Raw genomic sequence first — 21,425 nt, 5'->3', positions numbered from 1 at the left:
AAAGCTTACTATTCAAAGAACAACACAGCAGAAAACGCTTAAAAGTAAAACAAACTGCGTGATGTTGCTAAAAAGCATTTGACCAGCTACGCGCATCGCGATTTCAGAATCGCCATGAATCCTCATCAGTGGGCTTCGTCTAATGAATCATGGTGCTTGACATACCAACCCAAGTAGAGTAGGTTGTAAAGTACACATCTGAATTTAAATAGGTCGCTTAATGACGACTTGCTCCACAAGCGCAACAGAAAACAAGTAAAATCTTATTTCCCATGTTCAAATCGAACTTATCCAACTATGCCAGTAGCAACAAACACTCACAACTTGTCGAACGTATTTGTTCTCTGCACTGCGATCAGCCAACGACTGATGGTGCCAGTGCTTTACAACCTACTCTAATTGGGTTGGTATATAAAGCACAATGATTCCTTTGATAATGCCCGCTGATGAAGGTTCGTGGCAAATCAAAAATGCTTTTTAACAACATCACTTTGTTTGCCTTACTTTAAAGAGTTCTTTGCTGTGCTATTCTTTTTCTTTGCAGTGATATTCTTTTAATGATACAAAATGTTCTATAGCCGGAAAATATCCTGCAATGGATTCTCAAACAAATACAATTATCGCATTATCAGAAAACAAACTTACTATTATACAACCCACTAACAAACTAAATATCGCATACCCCACAAAATAATAGAATTTACCTTTTCGATTAAATAATCATCGTATGGCAGGTCATTTTAAAGACAAAATCGGTAATGGCTATCATATTTTCTTAACTTCTATGCTCCCTTATTATTTTGGCCTATTATTGTGTTTGCCGCAGTATCGCAGACCTACCTGTTTTTTTTTCATGGTAATATTAAAAGCAGGCTTTTAGGCGCACTATAAACTATTGCTTAAATACATCATCATCATCATACTCACATCATCATCATACTCACCGACTCAATTGCGCCGACACCAAATTACTATATGGTGCATACTTTGCGGGATTCGCATACATCAAACATATCACCTTTTCACGACATTCTTCATTGTCCGAGTTTAGCTTCAGTTGGCCAAACACTGAGTCCAGACGTGACAGCAGCGGACTGTAAAAGGGGTCATAATTTGAGAGTAGCAGTGATGAGGCTGGAACTTTTTGAAATTGTTGGAAGTTATTCATATTTGCTGGAGCAGCAGGTTTATTGACCATAGGAGCTGATAGTGAGGAAGAGCCTCCTGATATTGAATTGGAGTTTTTAAACGATGCCGATGTAATGGATTGTAGTGCCCCAGCATAGGAATCTTGCATTAATTGATGCTGTCTTTCATTCATGCCCAAACGGGTGAAACTCAAGGGGCCCAGTTGGGAGGTGGGAGAAACACTATTAAGGGTGTATTGATTGCTGTATTGTGAGGCTTCTAGAAAATTAAAAAAAAAAAAATAATAAATATATCAGGTAATAATTTTACTTAAATGGGGTTAAGGAGGTTTTTAAGTATTTTTTCAAACAAACCAGGCTGATTATAGGCATATGGCTTGTTGTCCTCGGATGGCATAAAGTCGGTGAGGCCATCTTCACCCGCCACAAACTTGTCACCATCACCAAAGTTGTCTCGGAAATCCAACTCCTGCGGAGGATCCATGGGCCGAATGAAGAGAGGCGCCGAACCTTGGCTGAGACCTAGATTGGCAGGAAAAGAATATCAGTTTCTTTTTAAACTAAAACATTTGATAAAATTTTAGTCATTCTTTTAAAATTAATTTAGAAATCCGGAATTTAAAAATTTTGGAAAAATCTGAGTTCTATTAAAATTTTAACAAGTCGGTTATTGGTATAGTACTTCAAAAACATATTGCACTGCTCTAAATTAAATAAAAAAAAAACGTGCCAAGTTTCGCTGGCCGAAACTTTGGTACCCACCATCATATCGGGTATCGGATACGGCTTCTATGGTCTCAAGAAGTCATTTCAGGGTATCGGAATTTAAGAGGGCCTATATAAGTGTATAGACCGATTGGGATCATATTCGATACGGATGCTGGAAGTCGTAATTTTGGTGAAAATGGAGGCATTTTTAGGGGCTTAGGAAGTAAAATTCGGGAATCGGTTTATATGGGGGTTTATCAGTTTATAGACCGATTCGGATCACATGTAGCATGGATGTTGAAAGTTAGAACAGAAGTATTTGTTTCAATTTCCATATAAGATGATAATTATGCCAGTGTATCAGTTTATAAATCTATTTGAACCATACTTGGCACAGTGGTTGATGGTCCAACCAAAACATGCAAAGTTTTAGGCAAATCGGATTATTATTATGCCCTCTAGAGGCTCAAGAAGTCAAGAACCGAAATCGTCTGATATAGGTGCTATATCAGATTATGAATCGATTTGAACCATACTTTGGTTTGGCACTTGTTGGAAGCTAAAACAAAACAGTTAATCAAAAACTACAGTCAAATCGGACAACAATTGCGCCCTCTAGCGGCTCAAGAAATCTAGATCCGAAATCGATTTATAAGGGAGCTTTATCAGTTTATGAACCTATTTGAACCATACTTGTCACAGTTGTTTATGGTCAGACCAAAACACTTCATGCAAAATTTCAGCCAAATCGAATGATAATTGCGCCCTCTAGCGGCTCAAGATGTTAAGACCCGAGATCGGTTAATATGGAAGCTATTGGGTTGCCCAAAAAGTAATTGCGGATTTTTCATATAGTCGGCGTTGACAAATTTTTTCACAGCTTGTGACTCTGTAATTGCATTCTTTCTTCTGTCAGTTATCAGCTGTTACTTTTAGCTTGCTTTAGAAAAAAAGTGTTAAAAAAGTATATTTGATTAAAGTTCATTCTAAGTTTTATTAAAAATGCAATTACTTTCTTTTAAAGAATCCGCAATTACTTTTTGGGTAACCCAATATATCAGGCCATGAATCGACCATACTTAGCACAGTGGTTACAGTAAACAGTAAGTAGGATAAGGCCCGCTATCCGACTCAAATATGGTTAAAAAGTTGGAAAATGATCAACTAAAGTAAGTTTACTAATCTTTGGCTCGATTCCTTAAAATAAAGACAAACATTTTTTCAGTGTATATATGCAGTTCCTATATTTTATCTCATAATCATTTTTGGGGAATTCTGGGCGGTTTGATGCTTTTTTTATTCCCTAACGTTAAATAAAAAAAAATACAATCGTGCTGCTGGTGTAATACCTTAAATGCTACATTCATAAAAAAGTCATGCATTTGCGTCAAACGACACTTCTATTGCTTTTTATAAGGTCGATCAATTTAAGATCTTTAATTGATGGACTAAGCTTAGTGATTTTCTTACCTTTACCCAGTAATTTAGTAAACGATCCAATAATGGCTGGTATAAACATGGCAATCAACAATGATTTAAGCACCTGCAGACCCATAAAAACTGGCCATAAAAGCTTCTTTAGACCTATTGAAATAAAGTAAAATCAAAAAATTATTATAAATTAAAATTTTGCGAAACTTCAGTGCGAGACAGAAATATTATAAAAATATAGCAATATAAATTTAATTGTTATCAATTTTTATACCCCCCAAAGGATGGGTACACTTATCCAGCCATACCGTTTGTAGCTCCTCGAAATATTGATGTACGATCCCATAAAGTTTATAAGTTATTTATCGTCTTGACATTTTATGTCGGTCTAGCCATGTCTGCGCATCTGTCTTTAGAAATCACGATAGCAGTCAACTTCGTTTTGATGTATTTCGTTGGGTATTACAAATAGACCATATCGGTTTAAATATAAACCAATCCCCGCCTTGACTTTTTGATCCCCCTAGATGCCGAAATTTGTATCCGATTTGGCTGAAATATGGTATGTGAAGTTCGCTTCCGCTAAATATAAATAGATATACACACACAAGAAATTTGCCCTTGAACACTCCATTTAGGAACATGTGAAAACTTCTCACATGTCAATGAGTGATGTCGGATTCAAGTTTAAGTTCAATGATGAGAGACCTGCTTTTTATAGTAGTCACACTGTGCATGACACCTCTTTGGAGAAGTTTTTTTGTGGCTTCTATGCACGGCATATTGCCTCACAAATGTCGTTAGCATTAGGAGGGGGAAGGTTAGGTTGAAAAGCGAATACGGATATTAAACCCATGCCACTATGGACATACACCTAAGTCAGGCTTTAATTATTGTGCGCTCTAAACACTTAAAGAGTAACCTCGAAAAAGAAAAACCTAAGTTAGGAATTCGGTGCTACTTATAAAATCCTTAATTATTTTCCATGCCATGCCACTAAGTTGGTTCATGTCTGGTGTGTCCGCATCTAATTACCGGTGCCTTTTAGCTGCGAAAGCCGGGCAATGACATTGCCGCACCGACTTTGCATAAGTGAGCTCGTAATCCTATTATCCCGTTATGATACCAAACGCTATACTGACCTCCTTTCTTTCAGTAATAGCCTCGTCTTCTCACGATCCGGATCACCCCATAGGATTTTCGCGGTCCTACCAACGGTTTCGCTGTTCCACAGTGTTGCATGAGCGTACATCGCCCACGCCCTTAACACGGACTGCGTCGACCCGAAAGGATTCGGGTTAACCAAGTTTATTGACGGCAGTCCTCTGGCCTTCCGCCAAATCGTCTGCCCTTTCATTTCCCCTTACTTCGTTACGGCTCGACACCCAAACGATGCGGATTTTGCCATCCTCAGTGAAGGCGTTAATCTCCTTCTTACACTGCAAGAATGTTCTTGACCTTACCGTCCTGCTTGTTATTGCCCTTATGGTCATTTTACTGTCCGTAAAGATATTCACATTCGACGTCCTTGCTTTAGCACCCCACCACCTCACGAATTCTGTGATCGCTCGGATCTCAGTCCTTGGGTACTCAAGGTGGGTACCCACAGGCCCACTCTGTCCTCTAGCTTTGATCAATCCGCGTAGCATGATCTTCCCTGACCCTCCCCCATACCACCACTTTCAAATACGCCAGATCTCGGAGATGGGTGAATTGATTTAAGCGAAATTGCATGCCACCTCATGGTACCCCGAAAAACAGGAAATTGTTATAAAATTTTGGGGTGAAATAACCTGGGGGATGCCACATCACAAAACCCACCCTAACGGACAAACAAAGACAAACCTTTTTTATACCCATATATAATATGTACGTCATTCTGTTTGTAACACCTCGAAATATGCTTCTCAGACCCCATATATATGTACAGGGTGGCTGATGAATATTGCTACAATGATGAATATTGCTACATTTTTTTTTCGGTGTATGGAATACATTTTTCTTTTATTCATGTTAAATTAAATTATTAAATTAATTATTAAATTATTATTAATTAAATTAATTAATTAATTAATTAAATTAATTATTAAATTATTATTATTAAATAGAAAAAAAGTTATTACATTTTTTTTTGGTAGCGGCTTTCATCAGCCACCCTGTATATATATATATATATATATATATATATATATATATATATATATATATATATATATATATATACGCAAACTTTCCAAAGAGTAAAGCTAGCCGCTTGAAATTTTGCACGAATACTTTTTATTAGTGTAGGTCGGTTGGGATTGTAAATGGGCCAAATCGGTCCATGTTTTGATATAGTTGCCATATAACTCGATCTTGGGTCTTGACTTCTTGAGCCTTTAGAGGGCGCAATTCTCGTCCGATTAGATTGAAATTTTGCACATGGTGTTTTGGTATCACTTTCAACAACTGCGCTAAGTATGGTTCAAATCGGTCAATGTTTTGATATAGCTGCCATATAAACCGATCTTGGGTCTTGACTTCTTGAGCCTCTAGAGGGCGCAATTCTTATCCAATTTGCACGTAGTGTTTTGGTATCACTTTTAACAACTGTACAAAGTATGATTGAAATCGGTTTATAATTTGGTATAGCTGTCATAGTAACCGATCTTGGGTCTTGACTTCTTAAGCCTCCAGAGGGCGCAATTTTCATCCGATTTGGCTGAAATATTGCATGAGGTGTTTTGTTATGACTTCAAATAACTGTACTAAGTATGGCGCAAATCGATATGTAACCTGATATAGCTCCCATATAAATCGATCTGGGATCTTGACTTTTGGAGCCTCTAGAGGGCGCAATTCTCATCCGATTTGGCAGAAATTTTGCACAACGCCTTCTCTCAGCACCTTTAACATACGTGTCTCATATGGTCTGAATCGATCCATAGCTTGATAAAGCTTCCATATAAACCTATCTCCCGATTTTGCTTCTTGAGCCTCTTCAAAGCGCAGTTCTTATCCGAATGAACTGAAATATTACACAATGACCTCTTCAATGTTCTGCATTCATTTATGGTCCGAATCGGACCATCACTTGATATAGCTCCAATAGCATAGAAGTTCTTATTCAATATTCTTTGTTTGCCTAAAAAGAGATACCGCGCATAGAACTAGATACATGCGATCCACGGTGGAGGGTATATAAGATTCGGCTCGGCCGGACTCAGCACGCTCATACTTGTTTAATTTAATGCCCACGCTTAAATTCTTGTTATAAAGGGTGATTTTTTTGAGGTTAGGATTTTCATGCATTAGTATTTGACAGATCACGTGGGATTTTAGACATGGTGTCAAAGAGAAAGATGCTCAGTATGCTTTGACATTTCATCATGAATAGACTTACTAACGAGCAACGCTTGCAAATCATTGAATTTTATTACCAAAATCAGTGTTCGGTTCGAAATGTGTTCATTCACCGTAACGTTGCGTCCAACAGCATCTTTGAAAAAATACGGTCCAATGATTCCACCAGCGTACAAACCACACCAAACAGTGCATTTTTCGGGATGCATGGGCAGTTCTTGAACGGCTTCTGGTTGCTCTTCACTCCAAATGCGGCAATTTTGCTTATTTACGTAGCCATTCAACCAGAAATGAGCCTCATCGCTGAACAAAATTTGTCAAAATTTGAACACATTTCGAACCGAACACTGATTTTGGTAATAAAATTCAATGATTTGCAAGCGTTGCTCGTTAGTAAGTCTATTCATGATGAAATGTCAAAGCATACTGAGCATCTTTCTCTTTGACACCATGTCTGAAATCCCACGTGATCTGTCAAATACTAATGCATGAAAATCCTAACCTCAAAAAAATCACCCTTTATAAGAAGAAATTGAAGTATGGTCCGTTGCAGACCCTCTTCGGATCGAACAACGGGAAGCCTAGACCAACTCATTGTTCAGAATTTTAGCGAAATCGGAAATAAATGAAGCGTTTTATGGGCTTAAGACCCTAACTCGGCAGATCGGTCTATATGACAGCTTTATCAAAATTTGGTCCGATCCGTATTATATTTGGTTCGGATAGCGGGAGGCTTAATACAGCTCACTGTTCCCAATTTTAGCGAATTCGGTTTATAAATGCAGCGATTGTGGGCTTAAAATCTTAGTCCTCAGATCGATATATAAGACATCTATATATTAGTATGGTCCGATCTGTATCATATTCGTTTCTGATATAGGGGGGCCTACTGAAACTCACCGTTTAAAATGTCTGCGAAATTGTACAACAAATGTGGCTGCTAAAGGCTTAAGACCCAATGATGGCAAATTGGCCAATACTGGGTCTTAAGCTATACCGAAATATGGTCCAATCTGGCCGATATTCGCTTCGGTTTGCAGGGCACAATACAACTCATTGTTCCAGATTTCTTCAAAATGGAATAATGACTGCGCCTTTTATGGGCTCAAGACCCTAAATTGGGAGATCGAAATCGGGAGATATGGGGCAGTTATATCTAAAGATGGTCGGATTTTACTCATTCAATAACTTAGCCAGCGTATGGAAAAAATACCAACTTGTGCAAAATTTCAGCTCAATATTTTAATGTTTCGAAGGGTCAAGCGTGTTTACAACTGGCAGATGGCCAGAAGAACAGAAAGACACACGGACATCGTCAAATCGTTTTAGAATTTTGAACATTTCGATGTTTTGCAAGCGGAATGAATATACCCCCTATTCTATGGTGGTTGGTATAAAATTTTCCAGCCAACCTCTACATTTCGGGAATATTTCATGAAAATTGTTTCAGCCATTTTTGCGTCAATACGAAGCATACAAATAAACGTGAAACAACTGCAATACTTTAGCCTTTAGTATGTGTAATGCAAAATATCAGAGATTTCTTAGAAGTCCTTGAAAAAACGTTCTTTCTTTCATTATTTCATCTTACCAGTTAAAAACAACACCCGTCCTGTGGCCAGTGTCCGTGGCATATCCAAACTAATTTTTGCTCCAGTTGGTGCTGTATGTCGCGTATGGCGGGATTTCTGTTGCAGAGAGCCCTCCGCAGTTGGGGTATGATTTTTCTGCAACTCAACCAGGAGTCCGGGCAATGGCTGATATTCGCCCTTTTCAAAGAAATTCTGCACATACTCAACCAATAGGTCCTCCAGACTACGAAGATCTGTTGACAAATCGCCATTGCTGTCCGGTATGGTATTGAGTTTATTATCAATGTCATTGCCCGATATCTGTTTTGCTTTCGCCATTGTTTGGGTTTTATTATTTTCATGAATGTTTTCAGTTGAGTTGTCTTGCAGAGTATTCTTATCAATTGGCGCTGTCGATAGGGTTGAATGTTGCGGCGAAATAATTTGATTTGCCTGCGAATTGCGTGCCAGATTTACAGTGGACCTTAGGTCAGTGTCGACCGTTTGGAATACTCGGAATTGTCCAGTGGGAGTGAAAACTGTTCGTGCTATTGCCGCTGGATCCTTGGGTATGAATGGCCGGAATGTGTCCTCCGCATCGCCAGTTGACATTTCCTCCATCTGACCGTTGGTTGACAATAATTGGCTATATTTGGGTGTTGTGGCTGTAGAAGTTGCTTGGATACGTGCTACCATACTCAGAAGGATGCCAAAGAATACCAGAGTGCACATTTGCAGTGTGCCCACACTAAATATTCTATTGCATGCTCTGCGATGATGTAATTCAGGATAAAATTGGACTAATTCATAGTTTTCTGAAAACAACCTCCTGTGGCAGCTGGCATGTTGTACGCTTTGGTTCTTTATTGTTGATGCTTCAGTTGTAAACATGTCTTTGCAGCTATTGTGGCAATTCATATTTGCTCTCATGCTGGCATTATTTCTTTTGAGGTCATTCGATGAAAGAGGAATTCTTTTTGCAGTCATTATTCATATGAATTTTTGATGTCGGTTTCCTAGTGTTTTGTATCTGTAGTTGGTCTCTTCAAAAGGCGATGCTAACAAAATGCCTGCAAAGGAAGATAAGGGAAACATTTAAGTGAATGCAAGGTGAATTGAAAATAGTTGGCATGTTTTAATAAACCCAGATTTTTTTTTACATTTTGATTGTTCGAGAAAATTTTTGTAGTAATAGCTTTGATTCTACACTACATAACATGCACACAAAGAAAAGATTTCTCCTTATGCGAATGATTTTGATAATTTTATTGAGCCAAAAAAGAAAATTTCAAAACAATGATGTTATTTGTATACCCTCCACCATAGGATGGGGGTATACTAATTTCATCATTCTGTTTGTAACTACTCGAAATATACGTCTGAGACCCCTAAACGTATATATATTCTTGATATTCGTGACATTTTATGTCGATCTAGCCATGTCCGTCCGTCTGTACGTCTGTCCGTCCGTCTGTACGTCTGTCCGTTCATCCGTCCGTCTGTCCGTCCGTCCGTCTGTCCGTCCGTCTGTCCGTCCGTCTGTCCGTCCTTCCATCCGCTTGTCTGTCGAAAGCACGCTACCTTTCGAGGTAGTAAAGCTAGCCGCTTGAAATTTTGCAAAAAATACTTCTTGGTAGGTCGGTTGGGATTGTAAATGAGCCATTCGGTCCATATTTTGATATAGCTGCCATATAAACCGATCTTGGGTCTTGACTTCTTGAGCCTCTAGAGGGTGCAATTCTCGTCCGATTTGACCGAAAGTTTGCACGTGCTGTTTTGGTATCACTTTCAACATCTGTTCTAAGTATGGTTCAAATCGGTAAATAACCTGATATAACTGCCATATAAACCCATCTTGGGTCTTGACTTCTTAAGACTCTAGAGGGCGCAATTCTTATCCGATTCAGCTGAAATTTAGCACGAAGTGTTTTGCTATAACTTTCAACAGCTGTGCTAAGTATGGTTTAAATCGGTTCATAACCTGATATAGCTGTCATATAAACCGATCTGGTGCTTGACTTCTTGAGCCTCTACAGGGAGCAATTCCTATCCGATTTGTCTGAAATTTTGCACGTAGTGTTCTGATATCACTTCCAATAACCTTGCTAAGTATGGTTCAAATCTGTTCACAACCTGATATAGCTGCCATATAAACCGGTCTTGGGTCTTGACATCTTCAGCTTTTAGAGGGTGCACTTCCTATGCGACTTGGCTGTAATTTGGCACGTGCTGTTTTAGTTTCACTTTCAACAACTGTGTTGAGTATAATTTAAATCGGTTCATAATCTGGTATAGCAGCCATATAAACCGATCTGGGGTCTTGACTTCTTGAGCCACTAGAGGGCGCAATTCTTATCCGATTTGAATGAAATTTTACACGAAGTATTTTGTTATGGTATCCAACAACTGTGCCAAGAATGGTTCAAATCAGTCCATAACCTGGTATAGCTGCCATATAAACCGATCTGGGGCTTGACTGGGGTTTTTTTGTATCACTTCCAACAAGTGCGCTAAGTATCGGTTCATGGTTTGATATAACTGCCATATAAACCGATTTTGGATCTTGACTTTTTAAGCCACTAGAGGGCGCAATTCTAATCCGAATTGTTTGAAATTTTGCACGTTGTGTTCCGATATCACTTCCAATAACCTTGCTAAGTATGGTTCAAATCGGTTCACAACCTGATATAGCAGCCATATAAACCGATCTTTGGCCTTGACTTCTTGAGGCTCTAGAGGGCGCAATTTGACTGAAACCTTGCACGTTGTGTTTCACTTTCAACAAGTGCGCTTAGTATAGTTCAAATCGGTCCATGGTTTGATATAGCTGCCATATAAATCGATCTTGGGTCTTCACTTTTTGAGCCTCTAGAGGGCGCAATTCTCGTCCGATTTGACTGAAACTTTGCACGTAGTGTTTTGGTATCACTTTCAGCAAGTGCGCTAAGTATAGTTCAAATCGGTCCATGGTTTGATATAGCTGCCATAAAATTCGATCTTGGGTCTTCACTTTTTGAGCCTCTAGAGGGCGCAATTCTCGTCTGATTTGTATGAAACTTTGCACTTAGTGTTTTGGTATCACTTCAAACAACCGTGTTAAGTATGATTCAAAGCGGTTCATAATCTGATATAGCTGCCATATAAACCGATCTATGGTCTTGACTTCTTGAGCCTCTACAGGGAGCAATTCCTATCCGATTTTGGCGGAAATTTTTTACAACGGCTTCTCCCATGACCTTCAACATTCGTCTCGAATATTGTCTGAATCAGTTTATAGCCTTATACAGCTCCCATATAAAATGAACTCTTCTTCAGCCCTAAAGGGCGCAATTCTTACTAGATTTGGCTGAAATTTTACACAATAACTTCTACTATGGCCTCCAATATTTAATTCAATTATGGTCCGAACCATAACTTGATATAGTTCCAATAAAATAGCAATTATTTTCTTTTATCCTTTGTTTGCCTAAAAGGAGTTACCGGGAAAAGAGCTCGGCAAAGGCAATCCATGGTGGGGGGTATATAAGATTCGGCCCGGGCCGAACTTAGCACGCTCTTACTTGTTTAAAATACGTTTTGACAGTTGTTCGGGCTAAAAGTCGAAGCCAGAGCTAGGTTTTAGGCGAAACTTTAAAAATTTTCACTTCCGGGTTTTAGCATCCGCACTCGACCGAGCTGTTCAACATACTGATTCCTCTTTGTTCTGTTACTAGCAATTGCTCGTACAATTGCAATTATGTACAAGCTCATGGGCTTGCTTAATATTATTTTCGTGTGAACGTACACTTTAACATGCAATAGTGTGTGTATTTTTGCCCATCACTGGTCAATGAGCTCATTGCTCACCCCTTCTCCCTGGCAAGAGAGACACAACAGATTGCTAACTAACAATCTTCAAAACAAAAGAATGGTCCTTTTACAGTGGGCAAAGCTGTTAAAAGGATTACAATAAACAAAGTTAATGACGTTCAATAATGCTTCGCTATCGTTTGATATAGCTAAACGTTAGATAGTTATAATAAAAGAAAAGCTTTATAGTAAATAAAGTATTGGGTTGCCCAAAAATTATTTGCGGATTTTTTTAAAGAAAGTAAATGCTTTTTTAATAAAACTTAGAATGAACTTTAATCAAATATACTTTTTTACACTTTTTTTCTCTAGCAAGCTAAAAGTAACAGCTGATAACCGACAGAAGAAAGAATGCAATTACAGAGTCACAAGCTGTGAAAAAATTTGTCAACGACGACTATATGAAAAATCCGCAATTACTTTTTGGGCAACCCAATATTTTGTGTCGTAAAAATGTCCCAAACTCAAATATTTTTGAGTGTAGATTAGTATACCTCCCTTCTTATGGTGGTGGGTATAAAATATAAACACAAAAACTATTCTTTTATTATTCATGGAAATGGTTTCATGTTTGTGTTTAGTAACTTTTTCTCTAATCTGCTTTTCTGCTGTTAATGTTGCCTTTAGGATGAAAAGCAATGCACTCTGGCCGGTTTGCTAACGTTCAGTAAGACAAACACAAAATAAAATTTCAACAGAAAGTTCTTATTTCGTTTTGTAGTTTTACCTTGAACTTTAACTTGAATTAAGAAGGAGGTAACCGTAGCGCAAAAGCAATCATGTCCGTCAATGATAATGAACGCCTGGGTTCTAATCCTAGTGAGAACACCAGAATAAATGTTCAGCGGTTGTTATCCCCTGCTAATGGGGCGATATTTGTGAGGTACTATGCCACGCATAGAAACCATGTAAAAACTTCCCTTTCCAAAGTGGTCTTTGGGGAGAAATCGCTCTGCGGCACGTTCAGAATCTTATATATTACAAATAAAAAGGCGTTAAGTTCGGCCGGGCCGAACTTTGGATACCCACCACCTCGGGTATATATGTAAACCACCTTTCATCAAAATTCGGTGAAAATTTCATACCTTATACTCATATACCTCATACCGATCTGAACTATATACGACACGGATGTCGAAAAGCCGAACATAAGTCACTGTGTCAAATTTCAGTGAAATCGGACTATAAATGCGCCTTTTATGGGGCCAAGACTTTAAATCGAGATATCGGTCTACATGGCAGCTATATCCAAATCTGGACCGATTTGGGCCAAGTTGCATAAACATATCGAAGAGCCTAACACAAAGCACTGTCCCAAATTTCGGCGAAATCGGACAATAAATGCCTCTTTTATGGGCCCTAAACCTTAAATCGTGAGATCGGTCTATATGGCAGCTATATTCAAATCTGGACCGATCTGGGCAAAATTGAAGAAGGACGTCGAAGAGCCTAACCAAACTCCCTGTCTCAAATTTCAGCGACATCGGACAATAAATGCGTCTTTTATGGCCCCAAAACCTAAAACCTAGATATCGGTCTATATGGCAGCTATATCCAAATCTGGACCGATCTGTGCGATATTGCAAAAGTATGTCAAGAGGCTTAACTTAACTCACTGCCCCAAATTTCGGCGACATCGGACAATGAATGAGCATTTTATGGGCCCAAAACCATAAATCAAGAAATCGGTCTATATGGCAGCTATATCCAAATCTGAACCGATCTGACCTAAATTGAAGAAATATGTCAAAGGGCCTTACACAACTCACTGTCCCAAATTTCCACAAAATCGGATAATTAATGTGGCTTTTATGGGCCTAACACCATAAATCGGATGATCGATCTATATGGCAGCTATATCCAAATCTGGACCGATCTGAGCCAAATTAACGAAGGATGTCGATGGGCCTGACACAATTCACTGTCCCGAATTTCATCAAAATCGGATAATAAATGTGGCTTATGTGGGCCTAAGACCCTAAATCGGAGGATCGGTCTATATGGGGGCTGTATCAAGACATAGTCCGATATAGCCCATCTTCGAACTTAACCTGCTTATGGACAAAAAAAGAATCTGTGCAAAATTTCAGCTCAATATCTCTATTTTTAAAGACTGTAGCGTGATTTCAACAGACAGACGGGCGGACATGGCTAGATCGTCTTATATTTTTACGCTGATCAAGAATATATATACTTTATAGGGTCGGAAATGGATATTTCGATGTGTTGCAAACGGAATGACAAAATGAATATATGCCCATCCTTTGATGGTGGGTATAAAAATCAATTTGTGTTTGTTTGTATGTTTGTGTGTTCCTTATAGACTCAGAAACGGCTGAACCGTTTCTTGAAATTTTCACAGATGGTGCATAATGATCCCGTGGTGAAAATAAGGTACTAAATTTTTTGACATCTGAAGGGGGGAGGGGGGTAGGGCGGACCCTCCCCCTTACCCTAATTTTCAGAAACGCCAGATCTCAGAGATGGGTGGTGCTATTTAAGCGAAATTTTGTGTGCTCTCGTATAGTAGCCTAAAAATAAAAATTTGGTATCCAAATTTCGGATGGGATACCTAGGGGGGCTGCCCCACCCTAAACCCTACCGAACACATATTAAGACCAATCACGACAATATGGGATTCAAATGAAAGGTATATAGGATAAGAAAACGTATCTGATATCCAATTGCCGGACAAAGTGCTAGGGGGAGCACCCCAACCCCCAAATCGGACATAGTTACCGACCATGGCAATATGGGACTCAAATGAAAGGTATTTGCGAGGTACGAATCTGACAGCCAAATGTGGGACCACGTTTCTGGGGGTCCACCCCTTTCCCAAAACACCCCCCAAACAAGACTTATTTACTGACCATGGGGATATGGGGCTTAAATAAAAGGTATTTGAATGTAGAATACGAATCTGGTATCCAAATATGAGACCAAGTGTTTGGGGGGCCGCCTTTTTCCAAAAACATCCCCCAAAGGGGACAAATTTATGACCATATCAATATGGGGCTCAAATGAAAGGTCTCTGGGAGTAAAGCACGAATTTGATATCAATATTCGGGAAAAGTGTCTATGGGGCCACGCCACCCCACAACACAACCCAAATAGTAAGTATTTTCTGACTATTGCAATATGAGGCTCAAATAAGAGGGTTTTTTAAAGTGGAACACGAATCCGATATATATTTTCAAGGCCAACTTACTGAGTGGCCGCCCATCCCCCAAAACACCCCCTAAGCCGGTCATGTTTGCCGACTATGGAAATATGGGGCTCAAATTAAAAGTATGTGGGAGTAGACTACGTATCTGATATCAACATTAGGGGCCAACTGCCTAGTGGACGTCCCACCACCATAACAACCCCCACTGATATGTGCAAAATTCGCCAATGTTCCTTAATGTCATGTTCATCGACAAATTTTCATTTTACATTAAGCAGAAATCTTTCCCAGATGCATTTAACAAATTCGAGTGGTTAACCCCTCATCAATGGTAGTCGAAAATATTCTGAATGTGAATCCTTTCTGTATTTGTATACATACATTACATTAACTGGCCAACAACGAATGACACATGCAAGCAATAAAATTCTAAATTGGTTTTCCAGAGATATGAGATGTGATTAAGTAACATTTCTGTTCTAGAAATTATATTCATTTTCATAAGTGATGTGATGTGGTAAATAACCAAAATCAGCCTCAATTCACTCTCTTTTCAAATTAGCTTCATTGTTGAACAGCAACACAATGTATATCCTTGAATTAGTTGATCTCACATACACACACACTCATTTACCCTATTCTGAGAAGTAGCAACAGGATATGTATCTATGGCTGCCTGTGTATCATTTGTTCTTTTGTTCATGTAATGTATAATGACTTCTTATTTCTTGGCAATGATGAATGTTGTATGCACCCACACTTCTTGGCTTTGTATTTAATCGCAAAGTTACCAGTGTTCATGCTACTTTACTTTCGCAGAATTCTGTCACAGACACAGAAAACTCTTTACTTATCAACTTGACTTAATAAGGATAATTATTCGTGTTGTTCTTTAAAACTAGAACAAAATACAAGTCAAAGGCTAAGCATGTTCATGTGAATCGTTTCCACCGCCATGGACAGTCTACACCAAAATCTGCGAAGGATATGGTACAACATAAATTTCAACAAAGTGGTAGCTAAAGTAGTCATGGATTATTTCACTTCAGTTCCCTATTATAACTTGTCAGCTGTTCAAAGTTATAGGAGAGCATCACATGCAGGTTTTCAGACAAATCGAGTAAAAGCAGGATCCTCCAAAGTGTTGAAGTTGAGGTTACAAGGCCAAAGTTTAGGTGACAATGATCCGTGTATAAGTTAGCGCACCCAGCATTAGTTTGAAGGATTATAAGCTGAATTCACTTAAGCGTAGAGGTTAAAATGCCCTATTGTGAACGAAACTAGATAATAATAACCATAAGCAATTTCAACCATATAACCTCTTTAAGGCTTTTGAGGTGACATGGGGCGTATCTGTAAGGAACATTGTTGGTCTTGGACTATGAATATTGTTTGATCTGAAGCTAGGATAGGATGTTCATGAAATGTTCAGTATCTGAATTTCCTGAATGTTCCATAGGGAAGAGATATGCAAACAAATAATTCATAAGTCATAAACGAAATTTTGAACAAGTAAACTTCTTTAATGTGTATTACACACGGCTCGAGAAATACAAAATTACCAGAGCGGCAAAACGTGCCTCCTGGAAGCTTTTCTGCGAACAGGTCGAAAAAAAAAAGTTTCTCTCAAAAACCCATGTCCAAACTTTGGAAAATGGGCTTTTGATGAAAACCGGTATTTGGAATAATGATGTTGGTCGAGGGTTTATAATTTATGGTGAAGGAATCCATGAGGAACTTCAAAACATTTATGTCACCCGGACCTTAAGGTATTTCCGGTGTTACTACAGAAAGAGGCAGACTATCTGGCGAAAGGAAGAGAAATTAGAGCAGAGACAACGCAGGATATGTTGGGGCTTTTGATGAAAACCCATTTTCCAAAGTCTATGACGGGACTCACGGAGACACTGGAATCTTGGAATAATGACTTTGATCGAAGGTTTATAATAACGGAATTTATGGTGAAGGAATCCTTGAGGAGCTTCAAATCATTTAAGACACCCAGACCTGATGGAATATTTCCGGCGTTACTACAGAAAGAGACAGACTATCTGGAGGAGGAGTTAGAGAGGTGGAGGAGGAGTAGGAGTAAGAGAGGAGAAGGAGGAGGAGGAGGAGTAAGAGCAGAGACAACAGCGGACATTTTGAGGCTTTTGATTAAAACTCATGTTCTACAGTATACGACGGGACTCACGGAGACACCAGAATCTTAGAATAATGACGTTGATCGAAGGTTTATAATTACGGAATTTAAGGTGAAGGAATCCTTGAGGAGCTTCAAATCATTTAAGTCACCCGGACCTGATGGAATATTTCTGGCGTTACTACAGAAAGAGGCAGACTATCTGGCGAGAGGAGGGGGAGGAGGAGTTAAAGCAGAGACAACGGAGGACATGTTGAGGCTTTTAATGAAAACCCATTTTCCACAGGATACGAAGGGACTCACGAAGACACTGGAATCTTGGGATAATGATGTTGGTCGAAGGTTTGTAATTTCGGAATTTAAGGTGAATGAATCCTTGAGGAGCTTCAAACCATTTATGTCACCCGGACCTTAAGGTATTTCCGGTGCTACTACAGAAAGAGGCAGACTATCTGGCGAGAGGAGGGGGAGGAGGAGTTAGAGCAGAAACAACGGAGGACATGTTGAGGCTTTTAATGAAACCCATTTTCCAAAGGATACGACGGGACTCACGGAGACAACGGAATGTGGGAATAATGACTTTAATCGAACGTTTACGGAACGGAATTTATGATAAAGGAATCCTTGAGGAGCTTCAAACCATTCAAACCATGAGAGCCGAGACAACGGAGGACATGTTGAGGCTTTTGATGAAAACCCATTTTCCACAGTATACGACGGGAAGAGGTTATTTTCTATTCTTTCTGAGGGATGTATATCAGGAATCCTCATCCTCCCAAGTTCTGTAAGTTTTGCAGGTATACCAAACTCAGAAGGCGGCGTTAATTTGTATTTCTCGCGTCTTTTCCACGATTTTGCACAGTATAAATATCTGGTCTATGGTGGATTTGCAAGGTCCAAAGCCGCACTAATAGGGCTCATTTATTTCATTGACTTGTATGCGATGTCGCTTTGCTTATGTACTGGACATAGTATGCTGAAGTTCCAACCATCGGGTATGCGTTCTTCTAGCCAGTTATTTTATGGCCACTCCTATGGGTGACAACCATAATTGACCTATTACGGATGCTGACTGAGGAGGGATTTGAACCCGTCTGCTATGCAGTCGATGTTATAATACTTCTAAGGGATAAGGATCCGAACGAGCTATGCAGAAGGACCGAAAGGATCTTGCATATGGCATATGACTGGGCTAGACCCAGAGGTCTCAGTGTTAACTCAGAGAAGACTGAAATATGCCTGTGCACGAGGAAGACGAAGGTGGACCAATTTAAAGCACCACGTTTCCTCAACGAAACGATTTTGGTATCTGACAAGGTCAAACACTTTGGTGTGATCTTGGACAGGAAACTGAATTGGAAGTGTCACATTCAGGAGCGTACTGAGAAGGCTCACAGATGTTGGGCAATATGTAGACGGGCCGTAGGCCCCGAAATGGGGCCTGATTCCGAGAGTAGACCACTGGCTCTACAGGAGCGTGATTAGACCAATACTTACTTACGCCTCAGTAGTTTGGTGGATTGGACCATACAACGGGTTCAGAGAACATATTGTCTTGGCATAGGCGGAGCGATAAGGACCACGCCCACTAGGGCACTAGAGTTCTAGATATCCGACCCATTCACATACAGATTAAGTGTGAGGCAGCCACTGCGGCTATGAGACTTAGGCGATGGGAGAATGGATTGAGGATGGGAGCAGCTCATACCAACGCGGTATAATCGAGGCGACGATAGAAAACCTGGAAGGAAGGGTAGAGGTTTCCGATCGGATACCTCAGATGAACCTTGGAGTTAAGTGCGAGGCACAGCTGTCATCGGCACAGTCTCGAATTGACGGAACCCTAGTATTGCCATCTGGAAGACGGCTGGATCAAAGCTAGAGAACCGAATGGGCCTGGGGGTCTACATTGAGAACGCAGGGTCTGAGATCTGTTTTATACTGCCTGACCATAATATGGTCCTGCAGTCGGAGATCCGGGCGATCACGGAATGCGTGAAGTGGTGTGTGCTAACACGAGGACGTCGAGTGTGAACATCTTTGCCGACAGTAAAATTGCCATAGGGCAATAACAACCAGGACGGTAAGGTCACGAACAGTCTTGCAGTGTAAGAAGAAGATTAACGCCTTCACTGAGGCTGGTAAAATCCGGAACGATTGGGTGCCGGGCCTTAACAGAGTAAGGGGGAATAAAAGGGCAGCCGATTTGCCGGTTAAGGCCAGAGGACTGCCGTCAATAAACTTGGTTAACCCGAAACCTTTAAGGTCGACGCAGTCAGAGTTAAGGGAGTGGGCGATGAATGTGTATTCAACATTGTGGAACAGCGAAACGGTCGGTAGGACGGTAAAAATCCTATGGGGGGATCCAGAACGTGAGGAGAGGAGGCTATTACTGAAAGGTAGTAAAAAGAGTTCAGTATAGCTATTGGTATCATAACGGGACACATGTGACTACGAGCTCACTTATGTAGAATCGGTGCGGCAAGTGATAGCATGTGTAGGGCATGCGTGGAAGATGATGAGACGTTGGCGCATTTCCTTTGTCATTGCCCGGCTTTCGCGTCTAACAGATACCGGCACTTAGGTGGGGACACTATACCAGACATGAACCAACTTAGGGGAGTGGTATTGAAAACAATTAAGGATTTTGTAAGTAGCACGAAATTCCTAACTAAAAAAATTTTCTTTTTAGAGGTTACTTTATAGTTATTAGAGCGCATAACAAGCCGATTACTGCCCATAGTGACATGAGGCGGATTAATATGTGTACCCTATTTTCAACTTAACCTTAGCCTTTAGAGGGAGAAATAATTGTCTAATGTGGCTAAACTTTTGCAAACTAACTTCCAACGTCCATGCCAAGCTGGTCCTAATCGATCTTTGATCTTATATCGTTCTATATAAACAAATCTCTTGATCTGACTTTTTGAGTACCTACAGGCAGCAATCTCATTCATTTCTTGCTTGACCTTTCAGTCCTTTTTAGTTTCTGCATATAAAGAGAAAACGTATAAAAGAATTTGATAAATGCGAGTTCGAGGCCCGGCCGAACTTAGCACTTTTTATTTGTTTTTTATACCCTACTACTGTGGTATAGGGCATTACAACTTTGAAATTTGTTTGTAACACCCAGAAGGGAGAGAGATAGACCCATTGATAAGTATGCCGATCGACTAAGAATCACTTTCTGATTCGATTTAACTTTGTCCGTCTGTCTGTCTGCCTGCCCGTCTGTTCATGTTAATTTGTGTAGAAAATACAGGTCGCAGTTTTCATCCGATCGCTTTAAATTTCGTACAGGCATGTTTTTCGGTCTAGAGACGAAGCCTATTAAAATTGGAAAAAATCGGTCCAGATTTGGATATAGCTCTCATATATATGTTCGTCCGATATGCAATAATATTGCAATAAAATGCTCATTTGTTAACCGATATCTGAATCTGAACCGATTTCGAGCAAACTTCTCAGGTATTGTGGTAGTTGTCAAGGAAAGCGAAATTTTGGCAAGATGGATCAATAAATGCGCTTGCAGTGGCTCTAGAAGTTAAAATCAGGCGGTATATATATATATATATATATATATATATATATATATATATATATATATATATTTATTGATCCATCTTGCCAAAATTTCGCTTTCCTTGACAACTACCACAATACCTGAGAAGTTTCCTCGAAATCGGTTCAGATTCAGATATAGCTCCCATATATATGTTCGTCCAATTTTGAGAAATATTGCAATAAAGTGTTCATTTGTCAACCGATTCTCTCGAAATTTGACAGGAGAAAATTTTTTTTATAAATTTAGACATTACTGGAGATTTTTATAGAAATCGGTTCAGATTTAGATATAGCTGCCATATATGTATATCGCCCAATTTTAACTTCTAGAGCCACTGCAAGCACATTTATTGACCCATCTTGCCAAAATTTCGCACATCGCTTTCCTCGACGACTACTAGAATATCTGAGAAGTTTGCTCGAAATCTGTTCAGATTTAGATATAGCTCCCATGTATATGTTTGTCCGACTTTGAGAAATATTGCAATAAAGTGCTCATTTGT

The 21,425-nt window shown here is 39.6% G+C and overlaps 1 protein-coding gene across 1 annotated transcript in view; it reads right to left on the bottom strand.

Moving 5' to 3' along the window:
- Positions 1-21,425, bottom strand: part of LOC106085874 (uncharacterized) — a 91,303-nt gene that overhangs the window by 12,326 nt on the left and 57,552 nt on the right. The window contains exons 2-5 of the mRNA XM_013250317.2: positions 8,221-9,270; positions 3,327-3,440; positions 1,503-1,670; positions 945-1,407 (exon numbers count right to left, since the gene is read on the bottom strand). Of these exons, the coding sequence (XP_013105771.2) occupies positions 945-1,407; positions 1,503-1,670; positions 3,327-3,440; positions 8,221-9,187 (1,712 nt within the window). The 5' untranslated portion in view covers positions 9,188-9,270. The remainder of the gene's footprint in view (positions 1-944; positions 1,408-1,502; positions 1,671-3,326; positions 3,441-8,220; positions 9,271-21,425) is intronic.

The sequence above is a fragment of the Stomoxys calcitrans genome, chromosome 2 (genome assembly GCF_963082655.1).
Source record: "Stomoxys calcitrans chromosome 2, idStoCalc2.1, whole genome shotgun sequence".
NCBI lineage: Eukaryota > Metazoa > Arthropoda > Insecta > Diptera > Muscidae > Stomoxys > Stomoxys calcitrans.
Note: the sequence above shows the minus strand (reverse complement) of the source record. Positions and strands in the feature narration are given on the sequence as shown.